Source organism: Desmodus rotundus, chromosome 7 (assembly GCF_022682495.2).
Source record: "Desmodus rotundus isolate HL8 chromosome 7, HLdesRot8A.1, whole genome shotgun sequence".
NCBI classification, from domain to species: domain Eukaryota; kingdom Metazoa; phylum Chordata; class Mammalia; order Chiroptera; family Phyllostomidae; genus Desmodus; species Desmodus rotundus.
The window spans coordinates 101893173-101920540 of NC_071393.1; the positions used below are offsets into that span (position 1 = coordinate 101893173).

The following is a 27368-nucleotide window of genomic DNA, read 5'->3' on the forward strand; positions in this document are numbered from 1 at the left end:
ATCTGGTTTAGATTAATTAATGGCTTTTATCCCAGGTAGTAATTAATATTTAGTTGTTTCTGTTATCTGTCTCCCTAGACTATAAGCTCCATGAAAAGAGAGACCTCTTTGTTCACCAAGTACCTACATGTCATTGACAATCTCTTAGACCAAGAAGATACCAGGTCAAAAAAGAGGGAAATCTTCAACACAACACTGAACATAGACTATATGAACTGAGAATTCTATACTTGCAATATACCATTACATTTCATTACTCTATTACAATAATTAAGCTAAAAAGATCAAAAAGTGCCCTGGCTGGTGTGGCTCAGTGGACTGACTGCTGGCTTATGCAGCCAGGGCACCTGCCTGTGTTGTGGGCCAGGTCCCCAGTTGGGGGCGTGCGAGAGGCTACCTATTGATGTATCTATTGCACACTGATGTCTCTCTCCCTCCCTTCCTCTCTCTAAAAATAAATAAATAAAATCTCAAAACAAAAAACCATTAGAGATGCATGTATCAATACTGAACTTGTACCTATTTGTTAATTAATATCCAAAGGGTTAAAAAAAAAAGAAAGGAAAAAAAATCTCATAAACAGCTAAATTATATACATTCAATTCTAAATCATAGTTAAAAATAAGAGGCTGTCCTCACTGGTGGGGCTCAGCTAGTTGGAGCAACGTCCCATAACTGAATGGTTGTGGGTACATTTCCCAGCTGGGGCCCATGGCTAGGTTCACTCCTCAATCCCAGATCCAGAGGTGTGGAAGGCAACCGAGCTCCCACAATGTTTCTCTTTCTCCCTTCCTCTCTCTCTAAAAGCAATGAAAAGAAAAAGTCCTCCAGTGAGGAAAAATAAATAAGAGCCTGTAATAAAGATGAAATGCCATGTCTAACAAGAACTGCCCCCCACCAACAGGCAGAAATGATGTTATAGCCACACTAATAAACTTAATCCCTATTTTGTTCTCAGTTCCAAGTCAAGCAACTGATTGAAAACTTCACAGTGAATATAAACAAATTTCTAATTTTGCAAATATAGAAAGCAAGTAAATGAATTAAGGTAAAAGAAGAATAAAAACATACTTTAAGAAGCATTTTCTAATATCCCACCTCAGTTGCTGGGGATTTTCATGGATACCAACCACCCAGTAGTGATCAGATTTTCCTTTGCAGTGTTCTTTTGTATTACATACAGGAGTCCACGTATTACCAAGTCCTCTGTTCAGCATTCGAACAATGCCTTCTGAATCCACGAAACAGGGGGTACCTGTAATATCAACAGAAAAACAAATCACTTGGAGACACAGCTACATATTTGTTAAATAAATACTATTTTAAAAATACATACCAATGATTCAACTTTTAATTAAAAAGTAAACAGCAAAAAAAAAAAAAAAAGCAAATAATCCAACTTTATTTTCTCACAAAATTTCATTAACCACACAGAGTAAGACCTAACAGAGAAAACGGGATGGGGGTTGGGGGGAAGCCTGAGATATGACTGATATTTACCCAAATAAAAAGAACTTAACAGTTTTAGTGAAAACTATGCCATCTGCTGGAACAAAGTAATACTTTCAAAAGCCAATTTCAGTAAAAAAAAATTAAACTTAAATCTGAAGGCTTGGTGGTTAAGAGACTTGAAAAAACACCAAAACCTGATACAAGGTGAGGATGTAAATAACCTGTCTTTAGTATTCTTTCTCCTCCCTGTCTTTCTTGGGTTTATTATACAGTTCTGTCCCCCAACTCCAAGGTAAACAAAGCTTGCCTAGAAAACATGTAAGCATCGTGGTTTCCCCCTACTCTGCTCCCACCTCAGCAAGTACCCAGCAAATTTCCTCATTACCCCCTTTCTCATCTGACTTCATAGCCCTCTCACTCTGCAAAGTCATTTCTTCAGAGTCTAGATCTGATTTTTAATTGGAAAATGTTACATGAATAAAAGTTATTCACGGTCACATTATTATTAATACATAAATGACTAATATCCCAACAGAAGACACTTCCAGAAAGTGTTGATGTTTTAAAGATAAAAGTGGAGTTTCTAACGATAACCAAAGGGTACAAATCTCTACTAACAGAAATAGTTAAGCCAGGAGACAGGGTTAACAGGCTCCTTAAAATAAGGAAATCCTCAGTGTCCTTCAAATCATCTATGAGTTTACAACAGCACTGTCCAAAAGAAGTATGTGAGCCGCAAATGTAATTTTTAGTATCTTAGTGCCGCCTAAGAAAAAGGGGGGGGGGGAAGTGAGTTAATTCTAATTTATATTTTATAAAATCCAATATACCCAAAATATAATCATTTTAACAAGTACAATGTTAAAATAATTTTTAATATTATTTTACATTCTCTGTTCATACTAAATCTTCAAAATATGGAGAGTACTTTATACTCACAGCACATCTTAATTCAGATTAGCCATACTTCAAGTGTTCAGTAGCCACTTGTGGCTAGTGGTTACTGTAGTAGACAGTACAGCAACAGGAAATTCCTGATTTTTGTGTAGAATCTGCTGGAATAGCCACTACTTTACCATTTATTTGAATCTCCTTATTATCTTAATAAACTTACAGAAAAATACAAGGTCTGTCCAGAAGGTATTCAGACAGGTAATACGAAAAAGAGAGACATTTACCGAAAAAGATACAATAAACACTGTACATAGGACAATGACACCTCAGTCCCCTTCAGAAAAGCAGGCATTTTGGGACCTCACACAGTTCTCCCAATTGCCAACAGCTGCCCTGTTGTATTTTCCTGAATCTCATCAATGGTCTGAAACCTCCTCCCTTTCAAAGGTGATTTTAGTTTTGGGAAAAGCCAGAAGTCACAGGGCGCCAAATCTGGGGTGTTGGGGGACTGAGTCCTCTGGGTGATTTGATGTTTCTCAAAAAAAAAAAAAAATTCTGCACAAATCGTGATGCATGAGTGGGTGTGTTGTTGTGATGAAGCTGCCAATCAATCACCAGTTGCCCATAGCTGCAGCTTTCTAAATCATCTGAACGGTTTCCATGGAAGAATGTTCCAGCTTAATGCAAAATCTGATGCAGATTTGTTGCTCTACTCAGTCAGTCATTTTGTATGTGACAGCCACACATATACATGCTCACTCAATGGTGTCTATGACCCCCAGTGACTAGTACAGTAAAGTCGTCACTGTTCACACATGTGCATTCCAGTCCACTCTCCTTGGCTGCCACATTACATTGATATGCACAAACTGTTCTCTTTATATTAACAATGGTGGGACTTTTTCCAGACAGACCTCATATATTTCTTTGTAAGTTTTCTAATCAGAATTCTCATGAAAAAAAGACCTTGTACATAAAACAATGGTTATATTGCCTAACAATTTCAGTTTCCAGTTTTGCCAACATATTAAAATAAAGACATTTAAACAATTTATCTATAAAGAAATTAACTAGAAACAAAGAAACAGTTTTCTTCTTGAAAAATGTCTTTAATATAAATAAATGAATTTGTCTTGCCTTCAGCTGAAAACCCAACCCATACAAGGTAAGATTTCCTTGTAAGAGGAAGAGGATCACCACGCAAAATTTGTTTTTTCTTTTTCCCCATCTCCAGCAGATAAACTCCAAGGCACTGATCCCCATCAAATCCTGTTCCTAGTGAAAAAATATGAATATAAATATAAATAAAGTATCAAAGGTTATTTAGCTATACTGTAGTCTAAATTATATTCTATGAATTGAACTGATTTTGTTTCTTAGGTTAACCAGCACTACTTTTTATGGATAACCTACCTAACTGGGACACCGCTCACGTATAAAATGCAGAATACTGTATGTTACGTGGACTATTTATATAAAGTGGCTATAAGGGGAAATCATTCACTCAAGAAATATTTACAGATAGCTTACTATTTGCCAGCCACTGGTGCTACAATGGTAAACATAAAGATAAAAATCACTGTTCTCATGAAATTCATATTCAGGTAGGAGGATACAAACAAATGAATTAAAAAACAAACAAAAGAACACAAAAATGCTAAATGCTATGAAAGAGTTAAAATAATAATGTGATACAGAATGCCAGACTGAGTGGTTACTTCAGATTAGCTAGTCAGAGGTGCCCTCTTTCAGAAAGTGCAATTTAAGCTGAGCTATGAATTGTAAGTTGGAGCCAGCCATCGAAATGTTAGGAAGAGGAGCACTATAGTAGACAGACAGAACACACCTAATGAAAAGGTCCAAAGGGGGGAACAAGCTTGGTGAGTTTGAAGAATACGAAGAAGCCCATATATGGCCAGAATGAGCATCAAGAGAAAAAGTGGCAAGAGATGAGGTTGAAAAGGTAAAGATCAGATCTTGTAGGACCTCATCAGCTATGATAAGAAGTTTGAATTTTATTCTAAAAGCACTGGGAAGTCATCAAAGGAATCTAAGTAAAGGAGTGCATTTTTTTAATGGATTACCCAGGCTGCTATGTGGAGAAAAATTAGAGAATGCAAGACCTAAAGCGGAAGACTGGATAGAAGGCTGCTGCAACAGCCCAAGAGATGACATGAGAGCGGGGCTAGGGTTTAGTGGGGGAGTTAAAGAGAAGATTTGGAATGTGTTGTTCCAAAGAACTGACATGATGATATAATCTTATTGACAGAGTTGATTTGGCGGGGCAGGTAAGGGAAAGAGAAGAACCAAGGATAACTCTTGCATTCCTGGCTTGAGCAGCTGATTGATAGTATACTATTTACCAAGATGGGGTAACTAAGAAAGAAGCGAGTTTGGAGAAAAAAAATGTATCAGTTTTATTATGACCATGTTAAGTTTGAGCTGTGTATCAAAACCTATTTTGAGATTTCAAGTGGGCAAGTCTGAGAATACAAGAAAGTAGAGCTGGTATTAATTTAGAAGTCATGGATACATGTATGTATTTAAAGACGTGATTCATAATGAGACCCCCCAGGACAGTTTCTCAAACTGCATTTTTTGACCTATGAGTCATGAAATCAATTCAGAGTTGCAACCATCATTTTAAAAAATTAAATCAAATATTGTCCGTGAGACTTTTTATTTCAGTTACATTTGTAGGCGTGTTCAAAATAGCAATATAGAATGTACTTCTTACTGTGGCTAAGCAATCGAGAGACAGAAAGTTCCTGACCTAGAGAGCACTAGAGAAGAGGGGTCAGCACGGGAGGAGGGGTCACCAAAGGAGCTGAAGGAACTATCAGTGAAATAAAAAAGAAAATCGGAGAGTGATGCCACTGAAGTCAAGAAAAAAACTATTTCCGATAGAATTACTCTACAAATATAAGCATAAAGAAATCATTGGTAACCTTAATAAAACCAGTCTGAATACAGATAGTGGTGGGGACTGAAGAAAGAGTATGAGGTGAGGAAAAAGCAGCAACTTTTTAAAAAGTCACTTCAAAGCTGTTTTGGTTCTTCAGACTAGCATTAGTTTAGTTCTTGAGGCATTTAAATTCTGAAAATTCTTTTAATATATAGCCATGGAAGTAATTAACCAAACTCTACCTTTCAAATTCTTTCTCTAATATAGTTCTTCTACAAATAAAATGTTTTCATTCTCATTGCTATTAGTGAATACAATAAAATTCTATACATTTTTAAATGTACTAAAAAAAATTTACACTAAAAAAATTACAGATTCAAATGCTAAAAATATATGCAAAAGGAGGTATATAATCCAAAACAAAAAGAGAAGGATGGGAAAAAAGCTAAGTAATTTCCACTTACTTTAGGTTATGGTAGTATTATAAAAGACTGGCAAAAAACCTACCTCTATGATAAACAATGAAAAGCTGTTCTCCATGTCCTGCCATTGACACCACAGGCCCAGGAAGACTGAAGATCTCTTTCTGAACACCTCCAATAGAAAACAATCGAAGGAGCAAGGTACTAGTGGCGGCAGCAACCCATCCCTGACCAAGACATATGGCTTCGATGTCTTCATTCTGAGGCATGTCTACTACCCACTCTTTGCTTGAATCCCAAGAACTGAAGTGTAGGCAGTGAAGCTTGCTAAAAATTCAAACAAGATAGGAACAATCAAACTTTCATATTCGATATTTTACATATATAACTAATCATGATACCTAGTAACAAAAACCAAATAGTTTATTTTTCTGTTATATACATAGTAAAAGAAACATCTTTAAGAATTATGAAATATATTTAAAATGAACTATATTAAAACCATTAACAATCATGTTATTGAAGAATACTTAAACATACAGGAAAATGATCACAGCATAATGTTAAATGAAAAAAAAAAAAAAAAAAAAAAGACGGCTAAAATCTGCAGAGTATGATCCTAGGTTTTAAATGAATACAAAAATCAGCCCTGGCTGGTGTGGCTCAGTGGATTGAGTGCCAGCCTGTGAACCAAAGGGTCACCAGTTCAATTCCCAGTCAGGGCACATGCCTGGGATGCTGGCTAAGTCCCCAGTGAGGGGCACGCCAAGAGACAACCACACATTGATGTTTCTCTCCCTCTCTTTCTACCTCCCTTTCCTCCTCTCTAAAAAATAAATAAATAAACAAAACCTTTTTAAAAATAAATAAATGCATACAAAAATCACAAATTTTTAAAAAGGTTCAAAATATTAGGCAACAGTTCTCTCATTGCCAAAAAAAATTAATATGGGAGAACTAAAAGAGAAAAAGAAAAAACATCACATACAGTCCCACTAGTGATTACCAACCACTGCCTATAATTTGTTTCCAGTCTTTCTTTATCTTTGCATATATATGTATAAAATTTACATACGTACATATATATACACACATGTAAATTATTATTAAACTTAGGCTTTGGAATGCATATATCATAGTACTGTTAATCTGAGGCAGTACTGACTTTCTCAACAATAATTTAAAAATTCAATTTTAAAATGAAAATTAATATGCATGGTTATGAAACATTTATCTAGGAAAACAAGAGTATCTGAAATCAAAATTGCACATGCAAATAAGTTTTAATTATGCAAGATATTCTGAGCTAGAGACACTAAGTCAATAGTGCTTTATTTTAATAAACTAATTTAACTCAATATTAATATTTAATAATTTAATATTGATTTTACAATGTGTCAATTAAAAAAAATTAAAATGTTAAAATGACCTAATATACACCTGAAACTAATATTGTATGTCAATTGTAATTGAAAATTTTAAAATTATTTTTAGAAATAACCTAATACAGTGTTTCTCAGACTTTAATACATGCTCAATCACCTAAGGATCTTGCTAAAATACAGATTCTAATTCAGGTCTAGGGTAGAGTGTGAGATTCTGTTTTCAACAATCTCTTAGGTAACTCAGGCCGTTAGTTTGCGGACCACACTTTGAGTAGCGAGGAGCTAATCTATCTAATCAGAAGAGTTTGAATTTCAACTCACCTGGGAGTTAGTAAAATCTATCATTAAGTGTATAAATATTATAATCAGCTGAAGAAAAAAAATCAGGAAAGAGCAAACTAGCTGGAATAACAAAAGGTTAGTAAAATATCTTTTTCTTAAAAAAAAAAAACAAGGAAAAAAAAGAACTCTGCATCTGCTGCATTTCCATCATAACTTTTTGTCTATCTACCTACCTGCACACCCCTCTCCCTTCCTCCCTCCCTCCCTACCTATTGAAATATGTAAGAGGTCCATCATATACTAAGTTAAAAAAAATCAAACAGATAGTCCTCGCTGGTACAGCTCAGTTGCTTGGAGCACCATCCTATTGGCCGAAAGGTCACAGATTCAATTCCCAGCTGGGGGGTACTTACCCAGGTTGTGGATCCCTAGTTGAGGAGCATATGATAAGTTCTCTTTTTCTGTCTCCCCCCTCCTTTCTCTCTAAAGCAATAAAAAAGTGTTCTTGGGTGAGCATTAAAAAAATTTTTTTAAATCAAACACAAATAGTAGTAGTAACATTTTTTGGAGGGGGGTGTTTTAAACATTTTATTTATTTAGACAGGAGAAGGGAGAGAAAAGGAGAGGAAGAGAAACATTCGAGGGTTGTCTCTCCTGTATGCCCTGGCAGGGAGCCAAACCCACAATCCAGGCACATGCCCTGACTGGGAATCAGCCCGATGACCGTTCGCTTCAAGGAACAATGCCCAACCAACTGAGCCACAATGGTCAGGGAGTGTTTTTCTTTTTTCAAGAAAAGATTCAAATCTTATCTATATCAACAAAAAACAAAAACGACAACAAACAAAAACCCAGATTAGTAATTTTCCAAGGCTGGGATTGGATATATTGCAAAGAAATATGAGGAAACATTTTTGGGTGATAAAAAACTATTTTGATTGTGATTATGGTTATCTGAGTACATACACATTTATCAAACTTATCAAACTGTAAATCTAAAATCAGTGCATTATATATACAGTATACCTCAATATGAAAATTTAAAAGGGGGGCTCATACAAAAAGAAATCTGGATGGACACATAAACTGTTAACAGCAGTTATATCTAACTTGAATTCTGTAGGAAACTTTAATTTTCTAAAAATTCTGTACTTAAGTTTGTTTACAATTAATATATATTATTCTTATGCTAATAAAAAACAGTAATAATGTAAAAATAATCCGATCTGTCTTGCATTAAAATTATGTCATGTTATTTTGACTCATAATTAGAAAATATAAAAAGGGGACAATTAGGCAAAAAAAGACATGTTCTGGGGTATTATGAGTGGGCTGGTATTTATACTAAATTCTTCACTCTGAAATTCCACACTATAAAAGATGTAAGTTGGTTTCATTAACTTTTTGTATTGAATTTGAACAACCTAACTGTTCAGCAGTGACAAATTCTTCCTAATAATCTCAAATTTACCTTGCTAGTTCATCAGTGCTTTCACATGCCAACAAAACAGCTTCATGGGAAAGATCTGCTATTGTATAATTCAAAATGTTTGATAAGTGTGTTGTGTGGTGTATGGAGGTATCATGGAACTCCACATCTATGGCATTGTCTTCCTCATCATTATAACAGCGAATGATTCCAATAGAGTTCCACACCTACAAACATACAAGGTTAAATACAAGTCTGAGAAAAACCAAAGCTCTGAGAATCGGTAGTCTAAAGTGGTACAAATTAACAAATATTATGATTCAGTCTGTATCAAGGTTTAAGTTATAGGAACAACCACAGCTCATCTACCTCTAAATTGTTTCAGGTAACAGTAGTAACATCAGAGCTACAATAACTAACTATTCTTCTCTTCATGAGATGAAGGTACATATAACACAAATTTATTAGGAAGTGGAATATTTCATTTAACATTTTTAATTATATTACTGCTATTTAAGAAAACACTTTATGATTGTAAATGACAGCATATTCTTCTGTTCCAAATAACTGGTTTATATTATAGGAATAAATATATACATTTTAAGGCAACATAAATCAATATTACTTTGGAAAACTTATCTTCCACTGATGTACACCACAGGCTCACAAGAGGCCCTAGTCTTTCCTTTCCTCTACCATAAATATAACTTTATATAAATAAAATAGTTGACAATTATCAAAAATTAAGACTTATTACTAGATGATGGTTACTGACACAGTTTTATTAAAATAAAATATCCCTTTAATATTTACATACAAATTTCTGCCAGGCCTATACCTTCCAAAAAGGACAGCTAGCAAAGACCCCAGTGGAAAACCTCAAATAATAAACAAATTGAAATATTAAATTTTTTTAGCTCTCAAAATTAAGACAAAAAGCTAATATTCACTCATCTATTCAGGAAATATGTATTTAAGGCCCACTGTGCCATCCTTTGTTCTGAGTGCTATCAGTAAACAAAACAGAAAAACCTTTATCCTTGGGGAATTTACATTCCAGTGGGGTAGAGTAGGGAAAAGGGGCAGATAGTTCTTTTTCACAGATGTATCACCTAATATACTATAAGAGTTCCCTTCTAAAAAAGTGCCTTTTAAGTAGTATATTAGCATCACAATAGTCTCCTATGTAAAAACGAATATGAGAAATAAGGTTTAGAAGTATAGTCAAGAGAGACTGCAAGACACAGAGCCACATTTCCTTAGGTTCATTATATATCATTTTGCAGAGCAAATTTTACTTAACACAATTTTCAGTAATAAAGTTGAAATAAAACTAAGGCTTCGAGTTTAATTTAAAATCAACCAAAGGTCAGTTTTTAAAAAATATTTTTACTGAACTAATTAGCTATAGTGAGAGAAAATGCTTAAACGTGAGATGAAAGTATTTAAAAGTGTGGATCCAAGGCTTACCATGAATCTGTGAGTGAGATGCAAGGGTGTAGAACCTGACTGAAATGGCTTTTGCCGGGGAGTTGGCATAGGCCCATCATAATATGGCCTCTGGGATGTTGCAAGTGGTAAATTGTAAATGCTGTCTGCTTGATCGTCTTCCTCCTTCTCTTTGAGAAGGCTAGAACCAGTTTTTAGCATTGTTATATCTAAAATAAAAGGATTATAATTAGGGACTCATAAATACTAATGATCTGGAAAAAGAAAAGCATTATGGTATCTAATAACCTTTTCACTCATACTTAGTAATAGTACATGTTATTTGCCTCTTCACTGTGTTCGCATTTGCCCTGGTGATGGAAAAGCAATGGAAGTTAACACTACTGGTGCCTTAGCATTAATTGAGTCAGGGGCACCAATCTGCTAGTGGTCAATGCATTGTTAACCACCATTCAATTGCAGTAAAATATAATTTTATTAAATCTTGATCCCGCACAGATATTTTAATATTCTCTGAAACGGGAAGTCTACATAAAGTATGACAGTTGTCTCAAAAAAAAAAAAAAGCATTTAAGCAATTGAGTTGTAAGCTGAACTTACAATGAAACATCATTTTTACTTGAAATAATGCCAAATAAACTATGGTTATGCAGATTTGGGTATTTGGCAAATATTTTCTTGAAAATGAGTAAGTGACAGAATTTGTTACCAATGATAAAATTTGAGCTTACAAACGAAAACCTGAATATTGGAAAACCTGTATCCATCAACATGAGTTTCATTGCTTCCCTAGATTTAAAAACTTCTGAATAGATTGATGATACCAACAAATATATTTTGGATAATGCATCCAGTTAAGGAAGGTCCACAAACCTCAGTAAACCAGTACTGACCAAACTACCAATGCCTATGTTATAAAATCAAACATGGTAAAAGAGTCATTCAAAGTTCAAGTTAGACCAATGGATTTTTAATGTAATAGAGTTGAAAAATTCATTGAAAATTTTTCACATTCCACATTGCAAGTAATATTTAATTTTAGCATATGTGCTGCCAAAGCGAGCACACAATATTTAAGAAGCTTCCACATGTTGAGTTTTTTAGTGCAGTATCAAAGAAGAAGATCCACAATTATTTGAATAGACTATTGAAATACTTCTTCCTTTTCAAACTATCTATTTGTGTGGGACTGATTTTTCTTCATATACTTCCAACAAAAACAATATATAGCAGTATAATGAGCTCCTGAGACTAAATCATTAAAGACTACTGTTGTATAAACCCAACAGGATTTAAATGCAGCACAATTTACTGCCATACTTTGGCATTTTACTTGTTAACATTCAAACGTATTATGGTAGTTGTTGCAATAGGCACTTTATTTGAAGATTTTTATATACAATCTCAATTTCTTTAACAGATACAGTACCATTCAAGTTATCTATTTCCTCCTGAGTTAGCTAGGGAATTTGTATCTTTCAGAGAATTTGTCAATATCATCTAAGTTATTGAATTTATGGGCACAAAGTTGCTCATAATATTCTATTATCTCTGATATTAATACCACTACTGTCATACAGAAACATAATGTGGGCTACATATGTAATTTTAAATTTTCTATTCTAGTATCCACATTTAGAAAAGTAAAACCAGGGATAATTAATTTTAATATATTGCATTTCATTGCATATACATTGCAATATATATATTGCATTTAATATATATTGCATTTAAAATACAATTTCAGCATGTACCCAATATAAAAAATGACTAAGATATTTCACATTATTATTTTTGTACTATTCTTGGAAACTTGGTTGCACCACACACTTAACATCATTTCTTAAGTTGATTGAACTAGCCACCTTTCAAGTGTTTAATAACCACACGTGGCTAGTGGCTACCATACAGAATAATGTGGATCTACAGGATCTATGGTGGTGAACCTTTTTTCATTGCTTATGTCAGTCATTTATGTTTTCTCTTTCTTGATCAGTCAGGATAGAGATTTATTAATTTTATCGATCTTTTCAAAGAAATAGCTTTTCGTTTCATTGACTTTTTAAATACCATATTTTGCCATGTATAATGCGTACTTTTTTGCCCAAATTTTTGAGAGAAAAATATGGACACGCATTACACACAGGCAGTACTAATTATGTATCTATATAAATGTTTTAAATTCTTTTACTTATACTCATGCGTTAAAAGTGTAATTCTAGAATGAAATAACAATATCTGTATACAAAATAATACCCTGGAATACGATAATTGGTTTTGGTTCTAAATATAAATAGATAATAGAATTAAAAAATTAAAAGGAAAAAAATTTTTTTTCTGAAAGCTGGGCCCAAAACATGGGTGCGCATTATACACAGGAGCGTATTAGGCACAGCAAGATACAGTACTTATTATTGTCAATCTCAACAAATCCTGTTTTTTATTATTTCCTTTTTTCTTCTTGCTTGGGGTTAACTACTTCTTTTTCTAGTTTGCTAAAAAAACTTAGCTTATTGATCTAAACCTTTTCTAAATATAAGAATTTAGTACTATTAATTTCCCTCTACATACTGCTTTAGCTACATTCAACAAAATCAATAATGATTTTAAATAATAGTTGTAATAAAAAATTGAAAAGATTAATCAACAGGATGGATCATCACATCCACAAGTCAATTCATACCAACTGAGTTTTCATCATCTTCCAGGAAGTGACTTTGCTGTCTTGGACGACCTGAAGCCAGCATGATGCCATCATCCTCATCATCATTTATAACTCCTTTTGAAAAAGAAGGGGTTTCGACTGCATTGTCATTTAGATCACCAGCATTACTTGTATCATCTCCATCAAAAAGATCACTGTAATCCTTTTCCACTCTGCTAGATACCTTAAATAAATTAATACAAATTAGAAAGTACTAGTGAACTATTTTGATAAACTCAAGCTCTCAAAAAGCAATCTTTAATATGCACCTATGAACTCTACTAAGCAAATGTACTGATAAAAATAATAAGTGTATTTATGAGGATTATATTTATATAAGACTTAGTCCTTACTTTAAATGCCTTACAGTCTACAAACAGGGCAGGAGTGTAGGACAGACAAGTAAAGAAATACTGTATATACCCAAATTTAAGGCAAGATTTTATTCCTCAAAAGTCATTCCCCAGAAATTCTCTCATTTACTTTTATTTTGAACAAAATTCTACTCAGGCAAGATATATTTGCTTAAATAATCTCAGTTAAAGCTAGTTTTTATTTCTTTGATGCTTATAGAAGGAAACAGAATAGAACCAACAGAGAACAAAGGAGGCAAAGATATTTAACAGTCAATCACCGATCGCTAGGAATACAAACATACTATTGCATGCACTGAATGTCACTATAAACAGTTTTTGAAATCACTTTCAAATGTGAAATATAAGCAGATACATTGCAGAGATCATAAATTACTCCTATAGGATGAATGAAAACTGTACAAATGTTAAGTCAACAGAAACTTATACTTTGGTACAAAATTCTAACGAGAACATCATTAATAAATTCAAAAGGGACTATCATATACTTTAGAAGGAAGTACATATGATGGTATTCTGGAAAACTGCCGTTTAATAAAATGAGAAAACAAAAAAATACTTCTAAAGTCATATATTTAAACATATGACTTGAGTAATTAAATAACTATATGCTATAAGAATATATATAACTATTCCACTTATAGTCCTAGAACTTTATATACTCAGTTGGTCAAAAATTTTGGGGGGTCACAATCTACAAGATGGGTTTTACCGAAGCTGCCAGATGGCGGCATAGGTAAACACAGCTCACATTCTCACACAACATCAAAATTACAACTAAAAAAAAAAAAAAAAATTACAACTAAATTACAGAATAAAAATCACTCAGAAACGTCAGAAACTGAGTTAATGGAAGTCTGACAACTACGGAATTAAAGAAACCACATCCATCCAGACTGGTAGGAGGCATGGAGATGTGAAAATGGGCTGGTCCTACACCCACATGTGGTAGATAAAAATTTGGGAGGGGTATCTCAGGATTAAGAAATGCCAGCTCCACACCAGGGCCCCAAGTCCAGAATTCTACTGGCAAGAAAAAAAGTCCCCATAATTTCTGGCTATAAAAACCAGTGGGGCCTGAGTCAGTGGAAAAAACTTCTAGAGTCCCAAGCAGTTCCTCTTAAAGAACCCACATAGGGATTCACCTACTCAGACTCAGTCCCTCTGAGCTCAAGCACCACTGTGCAGCTTGAAAGGCATCAGTGTCATACAGGAAGGAAATAAAGGATCTAGCATTATGAGGGAGCTGGGGGACAGCTTTCTCCCGGACAGAAAGGCCATTGTCCCTTTTCTGAACCCTCCTCACACAGAGCCACAGAACCTGCAGGGAGGTGCCATATCTGAGATTCCATCAACCTGGCTAACACTATTTGCCCAGACCTGGAGATTCCCTGAGACTCCATCCCACCCAACTTGTATCCCGCCCAACTTACCAACCCACCCAAGCTGTTGACAGAGACTTTTCCATAGGAATGGCTGGTCTTGGCTCATGCTTCACAACTTCCTTAATCCTCTCAAACAAGCAACAGCAAACCTCAGTGAGCCTGCAGCCCCTGTACCTCTTGCTAAGTGGCCCCAGGCCTGGCACTAACAGCAGCCAGCCTAGAATCACTTTGGCTTCGCCTGGAAATCGCCAAGCCCAGCACAAGTAGCAACTATCTCGGATTACTTTATAGCCCAGGTAAGGCTGCCCCAGGCAAAACTCAGATGGGGGCTGACTTTGGCCTGCACCACCAGGGAAACCCAAGCCTGCACACCCAGTGGACAGCTACAGACCATGTTGGAGCATAATCAATAATCAATATAATTACAAACATAATTAAAATATAATTAAAATCAAAAAAATGTTTTGGTCCTGGCTGGTGTGGCTTAGCCTGTGAACCAAAAGGTTGTTGGTTCAATTCCCAGCCAGGGCAAATGCATAGGTTACACCAGGTCCCCAGTTAGGGTGGTGAAATCTCTTGCACACTGATGTTTCCTTCCCTCTTTTTCTGCCTCCCTCTGCCTCTCTAAGAGTAAATAAATAAAATCTTTTTAAAAATTTGGCGGGGAGGGGCCTGGCTGGTGTGGCTCAGTGGATGGAGTGACAGCCCTGCGAACCAAGGGTTCACGGGTTTGATTCCCAGTCAGGGCACATGCCTGGGTTGCAGGCCAGGCCCCCAGTGGGGACACACAAGAGACAACCACACTCTGATGTTTCTCTCCCTCTTTCTCCCTCCCTCCCCCTCTCTCTAAAAATTAATAAATAAAATCTTTTTTAAAAATTTGGGGGGTAAATTTTCTTATTAGAAATTGAGGGTTTTGCCTTACATTTATGGTGAGGGCCGTAAAGTGTTAAGAGTTCTTGTGAGAGAAATATGTTCTATGAAGAGTAAAAGAAAAAAGGGAAAAGTGAGCAGGGAATAGGTGACCAGTGAACTAAAAATTACTTCTCAATTTACTTTTTGTCTTCTATCAGTGTTGTAACATGAACAATAATTAGTCAAACAGCATTATAAAAACGGAAATAGTCCTCTGCAGAAGCTCTGCTCTTATTTCTTTTGCTACCTTCCTCCATACTTGTAAATAATATTGCAGTGCTACTTTTTTTAATTTTTCAGTTTTAATCACTATTTACTTAACAGATCCTAACTGCCCTCTATTAGAAAAGATAATGGTTTGGTGCCATTTTCCAACCACCCCTACCCCCTTGTATACATGCGTACTATTCTCCTCCCCTAATCTTCCCAATAGAGATATAGTTTCATTTTGGTTGGATCCATATACAGTATTTAGATTATTACAACCATGTAAATGCTATTCATGGCTGAATAAATATAATAGGAACACTTACAAAGTATTGTGTTAGACTCTTCTAATTCTTTTTTTGTTTTGACTTTTATTAACCTAACAAATTATTTCGTCCATAACAACAACTACAGTAAAAACCCTAACAATTTCCTTAAAGGACAACTACCCTACCTCCAATCAACCAAATCTTCCCCTTCCCAGTTCCAATGCAAGAGTCCTGAGAGACAGTTTCACAAAGTACGAGTCATTGGCTCATGGGTGTCCCTACTACTTCAGGCAGGCAGAAGATGAGGAGTAAAACTTCTAACCTCAGAAAACTCAGTGTCCAGTCCAGTATGCCTTCCACAACTCATTCACATCACTGTTTATTCTAACAGACTTAATTGCATGGAGTTTCTCTGGAGGGAGGTGGCTTTTCGGTATAAAGGAGAGCCAGAAGATCCTACAAAGATGTCTTCTTTAAAACAAGTCCTATATTCTTTTGAGGGAAGGAAAGAAGAAAATGAAAAGGGACAGGGAGAAGAGCCTTTTAATATAATGTCAATGCCAAGGACTTCTGTTGGGAAATTATCTGTCCCATCGTTTAGGGAATGAACAAAGCTCAGCTGGAGTTTGAGTCAGAAGCATCCTCTGAGGGAGATGAACTGGAGCTGCTGCCCTCACATTCTCCATCTTCATCCCACTGCTGGAGTCTGAGGAGCTACTGCCTTTTCCGCATCTTCCTCATTGTCTTCTCCCTGTGGGGCCATGAGAATGGCCCCAATAGTCTGATGGTTCTGTCTCTGGAGCCTGCAGCCCCTGCTCCTGTCCAGGCTCTTCTTGCGCGGTCCTTGCTGATGGAGACTGCACATTAGTCCTGATGATCTTGGGGTCTCAGGCTCCATTCATGTTCATGTTCTTCGCTTAGTATAAGTTCTCTCTGTAAGCAGAGTATTCTTCAGGAGATGGACTCTTGAGCCGGTGATTACAGGTCTACCTGTATTGTTTCTACAGCTCCTCAGCCTGCTTCTTACAATGCTCCTTATGGCTTTGCAGGATACGCTGCCAGTGTCTACTGATCTCCACCTTTCACTCCCTCGGGGCCAGATCTCACAGCTCCCTACTTGACCACAAATCCCGATAAAACTTCTGGTATTTGTTCACTGGGGGCTTTGTGGTCTCCTGGGAAATTATATTTTTTAATCCTCACCCAAGGATATATATTTATTGATTTTTAGAGAGAAAGGGGAGAGAGAAATTATATATATGTAATCCTGCAACCTTTTGGTGTATGGGATGCTCCAACCAGCTGAGCCACCCAGTAAGGGCTCTCCATGGAATTTTATCTTCTCGGAAAAAGTTTTCTAGGGGAACTTCACTTTCACATTTTCCTGAAACTTCTTTTGAGATCTGGCTGGGCTCTTTTTGGGGACCACAGATTTCTTGGAGTTTTGGACTATACCAGGGTAGTCCTTCCTAAATTAAGCCAGTTTCTCCTCAAACTCGAGTTTCTCCTTCTGGAAATCCTGAATCTATTTCAGCTTCATCTGCTCTGGGAGCTCTTTGTATTTCTCAGACAGGACCTTGGTCAGCTCCTGGTTCCTGAGTTTGGGGTGCATTTGGGAGAACAGGAGTCACTTCTCCTTGAAGAAGTGGAGGTAACCAGTCATAGGCTTCTTAGGCAAGCTGGGATGTTTCTTGCGTTATTTGTTTGCTTTTGTAGGAATTTTTAACACGTTCTTTAGCTTCCAGGACTAATTCTTTCAAAGCACAAATCTATTTCAAGTTAGTAAAAATTTGTAACCATTTGAGTGTGTACATTTTCCCAGAAAAATCTTTAAAAGCTACTTTTCCCCAGCACATCCGTGACTGGGTTGTTTTGAATAGGTGGTTGGCATTGGGTGTAAGGTTATTCTCCATGCATGCCTACAGCTTCACCATGTCTTCTTTACACCAATGCTACCTTTAGGTCTCTGGACCACTTCCGTGGTCCTACCAGGTTAGCCACCTCAGCAGGATCTCAAACTTCTTCACTGTCACACTCACCTGGTGAATTATTTCTGAATGTCTTGCAGGGTGTGTGATTCTAAGTTTCTGATTATGAAGAATGATGTTATTACAAATTTACTGAGAGAAGATATCAGATTAGTCAGATCTTTTACTGAGGCAATGTTTCCTCAACTCCATTAAAGAAGCTTCCCTAGACCCCTCCAGCTCTCTAGGAACTGTGTTGACCTTCCCACCACAAGGGTACAAAATTCTCATGAACTTTTCCTGATCACCCTTTTTTGATCTCTAATTCTTTATACATAATTTGTTAAATCCTCATAATAACTCTAGATGCTGCATTATTCCTATTCTCATTTTATAGATACAGCATATTATTTTATGATCATGTTTTCTTTCTTTTACAACTTTTTGTTTTTACTGGAGTTAGGAATCTTTTTTCTCTTTAGGTCTTTTTTTCTTGAACAAATTCCCCTAACATGATTCCAATCTCCAGCCTGAAAAGCATGTAAGACTGGCTGACAATGCCCTGGGAGCAAGTATAAAAAGCGAACTGGGTATTTCAACATTGAAGCATATACAGTTTTATTTAGTTCTTTTCAGTACAGTATTTTCCCTTCGCCTAATACCAGTAAACTATAAAGTGTGCCTGGACCAAAGACCTTCTCTATTTTACCTTTACTAAAGAATAAACCCCCAGCATTCTACCAGAATGTGTCTGGGGGTGAGGAAAGAGATTTACCTAGCTGTGCACACTGATGTTGACACTGGAAGATCTACTTGCTTTTTAAAACAACGCTCCTGTTTTCAACCCACTTTTAGAAGTACCTAATGCTATCAAATTCTGAATCTTTGGGGCGTCAGCCAGGCAAACTGAACTGCACCTCAGTTTTCCTCCACTGAGGTCTTAGGGTTCAACTTTTTGAAAAGGTCAAGTTAGTTTCCAATCATCTTCTATTTTCCGGCCTCCAAAATATTACTATCATCAGCACTTCAACTGTCTTCCTTGGCCTTATGGGATCGTGCATCTTAAAAAAATTCCTTTAGGAATTTTTACACCTAAAATTTGGTTGGGAGTCATTTCACAAAGCGGAAGGGTCACTGGTTCGATTCCCTGGCAGGGCACATGCCTGGGTTATGGGTTCAGTCCCCAGTTGGGGCACATGTGGAAGGCAACTGATTAATGTTTCTCTCACATCGATGTTTCTCTCCCTTTCTTCCTCCCTCCCTTCCTGTCTCTCTAAAAATAAATAAAATTAAAAAATTAAAAAATTAAAATTCCTTTAGTGTAGTTTTAGTGGGGGTTTCACATACCAGGTATCTGGGCAGAAATAAAAGCATGTATAAAGTCTGCAACTTTAACTGGAAGTTTAAACCAAGACTTGAAATATAAATGGGTATATTTGCCAGGTAGGGAGAATAATGAACAAAAACAAGTAGGTATAAAAAAAGGCAGACTGTTTTTTCTTTTTCTTTCTCTTTTTGGTCTCATCTTTTTTTGTTTACTTTTTTCTTGAGTAGACTATTTAAAGCAAGCCTTAGCAAGGCTACATGGCTGAGCATGAGACATTGATGGGTAGCTGTACAAGTTAAAGCTAATTCAGAGCAAAAAACATTTATTGGCCAAAACTAAGTTACGATTAACTTTAATCTTTAGCTACAAAACATTTATAGGCATACTTCGTTTTATTGTGCTTTACAGATATTACATTTTTACAAATTGAAGGTAAAGACCCTCCATGAGCAAAAACATTACAACGCATTGAAGGCTCAGAAGGTGGTTAACATTTTTTAGTGACAAAGTATTTTTAAATGAGGTATGTACATTGTTTTCTTAGACATAATGCTACTGTACACTTAATAAACTAAAATATAGTGCATACACAATTTCAACATGCACTGTGGAACCAAATAATTGGTGACTCACTTCATATGTATTCGCTTTTTTGCAGTGGCCTGGAATTGAACCCACAGTATGTCTGAGGTATGCCTGTATTTAACTAACAATCCCCAAAACTACAAGATAGGAAAACAGTATTTCACAAAGGTATTCCTTGGAAATTCGAGGAATATTAATAGGCATTATATGGAGGGAAAACAGTTTCTTAGTAAAATATATTTGGGAAACATTAGATTAACCAATTTTCTTTACTATAGGATCATTACTAAACAAAGTCACATAAATTTTAATTTTCCAAGATAATAATGTAGGTTGTGGTGCTTTCGAAATCCATATAACCAGAGAAAGACTTGGAAGAAACCGTTCTACGATATTACTTATTACCTTACTGCTCGGTGTCTTTCTATTGGGGTTACAGACATTTTCCAGGAGCCCGAGATTTCCTTCTGCATCAGTATAAGCTATTCGACCACAAGTAGGATGCCAGGCCAGGCCACAAATTGCATAACCTTTCTCATGTTTTACCCTAAAAACAAAAAGTAAGTTCTTAAAACACTGTCAAGAAAAATATAAACTATACATACTGTAGGTAAATTTTAGGTAGAAAAGGTTAAATGTAATAAACACATATGATACCAGATGGGTACTTGAATTATTGGGGCATCACTTCATAAATTATATAATTGTCTAACCATTATGGTATAAACCTGAAACTAATATAAAATAATACTGAATGTCAACTGTAATTAAAAAATAAAATGGTCAAATAAATCAATCAATAAAAAGGTTACTTTTGACATACTAATAGGTTTTTGTTTGCATTTTGACAATCTAATAATTACAAATTTGAAATGTTTCATAAAACAAACAAAAGCCTACTTGAAATAAACAAGAGACAAAATATATATCGTATTGTACCTTTCCATGCAATCTTTGGTTTCCACATTCCAAACTATAATCAAACCATCAATACTCCCTGCAGCTATATACTGCCCACAAGGAGACCAGGTTACTATATTGAGGGTCTATAAAGAAAAACAATAAACAATTTTGTATAATTTGAAACTAAATACTCATCTTACCAAATTCAAATTTAATAACCCTTATTTGATGTATTCTATGTAACTTCTAATTAGATCTGATACACAAATGGGAAGACAGTTTTGCACCTATCACTAGCAGCTATGAATTTGTCACGCAAAAATTACACTAGCACAAGTTTAAAAGCAAAATCTAAAAAATGTTATTATCCTGGAAAGAGAGATAAATACAAGATATCCTCTTAGCAGTCACCATCACCATAAAGAGAACTAATAAGTGAATCTTAATAAACCATTGCTCACTTACTGGGCCTCTGTTTCCTTAACTGCAAAATAGGTGTATGAGAGAGAGAGGGAGAGAGAGGGAGAGAGAGGGGGAGAGAGGGGGAGAGAGAGGGAGAGAGAGGGAGGGAGAGAGTGAGTGAGAGAGTGAGTGAGAGAGTGAGAGTGAGAGAGTGAGAGAGTGAGAGAGTGAGAGAGAGAGAGAGGGAGGGAGGGAGGGAGGGGGAAGGGGAGGGAGGGGGAGGGGGAGGGAGGGAGGGAGGATACAGATCAACAACCTTTCCAGATCTAAAATTCCAGAGTCTATGATTACTAGTCTCAGTAAAACTCATTTAAAAATAAAGGTCAGCTACTGAAAATGTGAGAATAACTTGTTCTAATACTATGCTCCAGTTAAATTTGACTTCTTATAAATTAAAATATTTTCTTATCAAATTTCACAAAGAAGAAAAGTCAAACAGGACCTGGCAAAGTCCTCTCTATTGTCCAGTTATTGGCTAAATGAAGAAAGGATGAGAAGCAGGAGATAGACACATGCGTAAGTCTAGAGTTGTTCTCCATTTCTATCAATATTTAACTGCAAATGTATTTAGGCAAAGTATGCATTAAATATTCCCTTTAGCTTACTGAAAGTGTCACTTACAAAACCTACCTGAGAGATGGAATTATCTGAAAGATCAAACTGATTACTCCAAGTTTCTCTTCTATATAGCTTAACAGATTTTTCCACAGGAACTGCTAATAACTATTAAAAAATATAAAACACAGTTTGAAGAAAAGTTTACATTAAATTTGAAGAGAAAAAAAAAGGCAGAAAATTCATCCAAATAAGCTTACAAAACATAAGAGCAAATTTCTATTTTAACTGGCATCTAATAAAACTCAGAAAATTACTTAAAATTTTGATAAGCAATAAACAGGTGATGGTCACTCTATTGCTTGCATTGAAAAACAGAGTTACTAGTATTTTTAATACTACTTTTTAAGGTATCTAAGCCCTTTGAATCTAAAAATTCATGTCATTTACTGGAAGAAAAGAAACAGAGCCAGAATACTTTGAAAACACTAAGGAAACTTCTCCTCCTATCCATTCTTCCAAAGAAATAGACTAGTAGAAAAAAATTAAATGATACATTCTTTTCACGTTAAACTATTATTTACAAACAGGAAACCTATGTTAATTTTATTAATTTTTAAATTAACCAGATTAATCAGCCCTGGCCAGTGTGGCTCAGTTAGTTGGAGCATCATCCCGTACACCAAAAGGTCCCGGACTTATTTCCCAGTCAGGGCACATACCCAAGTTGTGGGTTCGATCCCGAGTCAGAGTGCGTATGAGAAGGCAACTGACTGATGTTTCTCAGATCAAGTTTGTTTCTCTTTCCTCTCTCTAAAAGAAATGAAAAAAATGTCCTCAAATAAGGATTAAAAATAAATAACATTTAAAAAAAAATTTAAACAGCCATGGCTGGTGTGACTGAGTGCTGGCCTGCAAACCAAAGAGCTGCCAGTTAGTTCAGTTCCCAATCAGGGCACATGCCTGGGTTGCAGGCCAGGTGCCCAGTAGGGGGTGCATAAGAGGCAACCACACATTGATGTTTCTCTCCCCCTCTTTTTCCTTCCCTTCCCCTCTCTCTAGAAATAAACAGAATCTTTAAAAAAATAAAAATCGTAAAAAAAAAATAATAATCAGATTAATTAATGTTTTATAAGCATAGAAAAAAACACATACTGGATTCCCCAATTATTTATTACTTTAATGCAGAATGTACACTTTTAAAAGTTCACATGACACAAAAGGGAATACACTGAAAAGCAAGTCTCTCTCCCACACCTAAGTTCTGTTTCTACTTCCCCAAGGCAAACATAAGCATAGGCTATACAAGAATGTATACGTACATATATACAAGTATGCACACACACAATTAATAAATAGCAGCATTTTTATATGCCTATTATTCTATAGCTTGATGTTTTTACTTAATTTCTCTGAAGATTATTCCATGTGAAGATATACAGATATATAACATTCTAACAGAGAGTATTCCACTTTCAGGAATACCACAATTTATTTAACTAATTCCCTATTAATGAACATTTTGGATGTTTCCAATCTTTTGCTACTATAAACAACGGTGCAACATTTTTGTTATAAGTACCCCGTAGTGCATATGCGTAAATATTAAACATGAGCCCAGAAGCAGTAGTGTTGGTCTTTAATTCTGACAGAAACAACACACCCTCATCCACACAGTACATAATCAAACTTTTGATCTTTGACCACCTGATTAACAAAAAACAGACTATCACTATAGCTTCAGTTTGTATTTTTCAGTATGAAAGGCTGCATATATTTTCACATGTTAAAAGCCATCTGTATTTCTTCTTTTATATACTATCTGGTCATGTCCTTGTCGAATCTTTCCCCTGTTTTGAAGACCTAATTAGCTTTATTAAGCAATTCATAAATCTCATGGGGTGTTCCCTCATCTTCCTATTTGGATCCTATTGATTTGTAAGAACTCTGTATATTATTGACCTTAGCTCTTTATCATATTATTCCGAACTTGTCCTTTGCCTCTGAAATATTTTTAATCACATGAAAATATTTACTTTTTATAATGGTAAATTAATCTTCTTCAATTTCACACATACAGAAAAGTTCTCTATCACATTTCTTTTAAGCTTTCCATATGGACTTCAGAATCAGCATTATCCGATACCCCCAATATCTAACTGATGTTTTATATCTGAATGTTTTCCAAACTACAGAATAATTTAGGGAAGAACTAAATCTTTACTTATATTAAAAATTTCCTTTCTAAGAATGGGATATGTTTTTCTATTTAACAAGTCTTCTTTAACTCCTCTTGCTAGCATGTTGAAGTTTTATAACAATCTTTCATGTTTCTTACTAAGTTATCCCTAGTTATTTTATCCTACTGTATTTTCTAAATGGCTGTTGTTTCTCTATAGGATTGTTACTGGTTTTGAATATTAATTTTGCTCACAGCTATCTTACTCAAGTTTCTTCTTGTATTAATATTTTCCCTCAGTTCATTTTCTTGGAATTTCCTTGAATATAAGCATTTCATTTGCGGATGAGAATTCTCCTTCCTCCAACCAAACCTCTCACACCTTTCTAGTGTCTAACTGTATCTACTAGTACACCTCCAAAATGTTAAACACTGGTGGTAAGAGTAGACATAGCAAGACTATTTCCAGAGTCACTGCATTAAACATGAATCTAAAGAAGAATATAAAACTCATTCATGCAAAATGTACTCCTTAAAAAAGATTCTTTAAAAAGCTGCAATGTTTCTTAAAGCATTTCAATTTTAATTAGTTGGCCTGGGGCTCAAAAATTTATAATCCAAATAAAATAGTTACAATTTAAAAATTATTCTTACATTCAAACTTGGTAAGAACTGAGACAAATAATTTTTTAAAAGGTTGAAAAATAAGAGTCACTTACCTTCCCACTTTTTGGCTGCCAAGCAAGTCTGCAGATTGATTTTGCATTTATCACATCATTGAACTTTTGTAGCAGTGGCCAACTAATAGCACATGTCTGATTAAAAAAAAATTATTTCCCTTTATAAAAATTCTCCCCCAAAGATATGCAGAACTGAATATATTTAATAGGTGGATTCCTTAAATTGATATATAGCTCAGAAAAAGGCAACTTAATTCACTTTAACTTAGTTATAACATTTATCTAAATTACTTTAAGTCCTTCAGAGGAGTAAAGAGCATAAATCTTAAATAATTAAACTTAAAAGAAAAATTTCCTATGTAGAGTAAGGAAACTATGTAAACTATACTCACTGAATAAACATACAGCTGTACACACAAAAAAACCAATATATTAAAATCCTGAAGTCTCTATAAAAACAAACTTTAGAAACCTACTATAAAATGTTATGGTATCAAAGTTGACCCTACCAAATAGTTCAAGAAAGCGGGGGAAGAATGTGGCTATTGAGGCACATCTCTGGGGATATTTTTCTAATCGGCCACATCCCTACAAATGCCAAGGCCTCTCTTATCGCCTGAAGGAGAATTCATTGTATCTTCTGCCAATCTGGAGAGCACTTTGTTCATACCTCCTTTAAAATTTTCATAGAAAACAAACAAACTCAAGTAAAAATTTAAGACAAAAAGAAAAGAAACTTTTATCAGGCTGGGTTAGAAGAGTTGGTATGTGACTTTCCAAATTAAGTGTGGCCCATGCTTTATTTTTTTTTTGTATTCCCAACATCTAGGGTCCAACAGATGGCAATTAGTTTGTAAATATAATGACTGAATTTCCCCCACTGATTTAAAAAACCTAAAAATGAAATATATATCTATCTATCATTTCCCTTGTAATTGTGCACAAAAGCAGTTAGTCTTTAACATACTTCCTTTTGCATTAGACTATTATGGAATTTGATCACAAAAACAGTTTTTAATGCTACACAAAAGAAACAAACCATAAGAAAAAGTTTGACACAAATTTGACCAAATAATACAATATGTAACACTCGATATATTATGGAAATGGGAAAAAGCTTTAAATTCAAATGAATGAGTTTACCTGATCTGAAATTTGCCACACTCTGACAGATCCATCACAACTAGCTGATGCCTGCAGGAGTAAAACAAGAGATTTCTGTACGGTTACAGCCATAATATTACATGGAAACTGGTTCAATTAATAAGTCAAAGTGTCTTCTTATCAACTGTGAAATTTTCTGCTAATTCAACTTACAATTTTAAACATAATCAAGAAAAATGCAAAAAGAGAGGGGGAAAAGTTATTACCAGAAAGACGTCCTTAGGATCAAAGGAAAGACTTAATACAGGGGCTTCATGTCCTCGAAATGTTTTCTGTTGGCTGCAATCCATCACATCTACAACTTTGACTAGAAAGTCACTATGAACAATAAGAGCGAGGTATATGAATACATGTCAATACAAAAGAGTCTTCTAAATGCTATGACCCAAATATTTCAAAATCACAAGAATGCCATTTCTTTACAGCAATTTGTGAAATTTGACAGCCAAATTTAATGACTAATCTTTTAGTTTTGTTCTATAAAGATGCTAAGAACACAAGTCAAGATTTCCAATTATGTTAAAATATAACTATTTCCTAAGTGGCATCCATAGTTACATTTTAGGCTTCTATTATTTGCTAATCAAGTTACAGTGACACCATTTTTAAAAGGGCTTTATCTTTTACTCCATCTCAGTGACTCACCAATTACTTTTTCCTATGACAAATAAACATTGAGGGAAAGTATAAAAATATTGACTGTACAGGCCCAGTTCTACCTAAAATAGTTTTTTAAATTTTGTACCAAACTATCATCATTCCCAATCTTTTCCATCATTTACTAAATGGACTGTCTGCAAAGCAATATACACATCTCAATTTACAAGAAGCACAAGTCTATCCTCAAAAACCTTTACTAGTTAAAAAGATTTTAATATAAAAATTAAGTGAACAAAAAAGAAGAGAGTCCTGAAAATATTACCCTGAGAGCAATGAATGAGGCCATTCTAGTCTAACATTACCTCCTTTTCTGATATCAAAGAGCCTTACCCAGATCCAGCAGCGATTTTTGTCCCATCACTATTAAAGACCACATGGTTTGCATTTGTGGTGAAGCGAGTCAATATACCGTCTGGATCTCCTTCAGGAAATGTGTGGACTTGAACAGTATTGTTAGATACTGCAGTGACCAATTTTCCACTCTAAAAGGAAAATACAGGTAAGAAATATTAGCAAAGCAAATCTAAATTGACTGGGAATCTCTCCATAGTTAAAAGTCCTTAAAAACAAACAAAAAAATCTTACACATGTAATTCATGTCAAGAGAAAAATTACCAATGTACAACTCTCCTGAAATGTACACTAGCAAGAAAATTTTATTTGCTACCTTTAGAAAACTTAATTGCCCCTTTACCAGCCAAACATTTAACCTCTGATTTTTGTTTTATTTCGGGTTAAGAAAAATATTTAATTAGTGTTTTTATGAATTTACAATTGTCATTAAAAAAAGAGACACAAGAGAGCTTTGCAGAGA

At 35.1% G+C, this 27368-nt stretch overlaps 1 protein-coding gene and 1 long non-coding RNA gene across 2 annotated transcripts in view; one reads left to right on the top strand and one right to left on the bottom strand.

Moving 5' to 3' along the window:
- Positions 1–12982, top strand: part of LOC128781401 (uncharacterized) — a 33955-nt gene extending 20973 nt beyond the window's left edge. Inside the window, exon 3 of the long non-coding RNA XR_008427372.1 lies at positions 12927–12982. This is a non-coding gene — a long non-coding RNA (uncharacterized lncRNA). The remainder of the gene's footprint in view (positions 1–12926) is intronic.
- The window catches only part of WDHD1 (WD repeat and HMG-box DNA binding protein 1), a 64950-nt gene that overhangs the window by 23876 nt on the left and 13706 nt on the right, over positions 1–27368 (bottom strand). The window contains exons 4-16 of the mRNA XM_024568296.4: positions 26885–27036; positions 26101–26212; positions 25874–25924; positions 24770–24865; positions 21947–22039; positions 20891–20997; positions 20357–20498; positions 12902–13106; positions 10240–10427; positions 8812–8996; positions 5759–6000; positions 3484–3621; positions 1099–1255 (exon numbers count right to left, since the gene is read on the bottom strand). Of these exons, the coding sequence (XP_024424064.1) occupies positions 1099–1255; positions 3484–3621; positions 5759–6000; positions 8812–8996; positions 10240–10427; positions 12902–13106; positions 20357–20498; positions 20891–20997; positions 21947–22039; positions 24770–24865; positions 25874–25924; positions 26101–26212; positions 26885–27036 (1868 nt within the window). The remainder of the gene's footprint in view (positions 1–1098; positions 1256–3483; positions 3622–5758; positions 6001–8811; positions 8997–10239; positions 10428–12901; positions 13107–20356; positions 20499–20890; positions 20998–21946; positions 22040–24769; positions 24866–25873; positions 25925–26100; positions 26213–26884; positions 27037–27368) is intronic.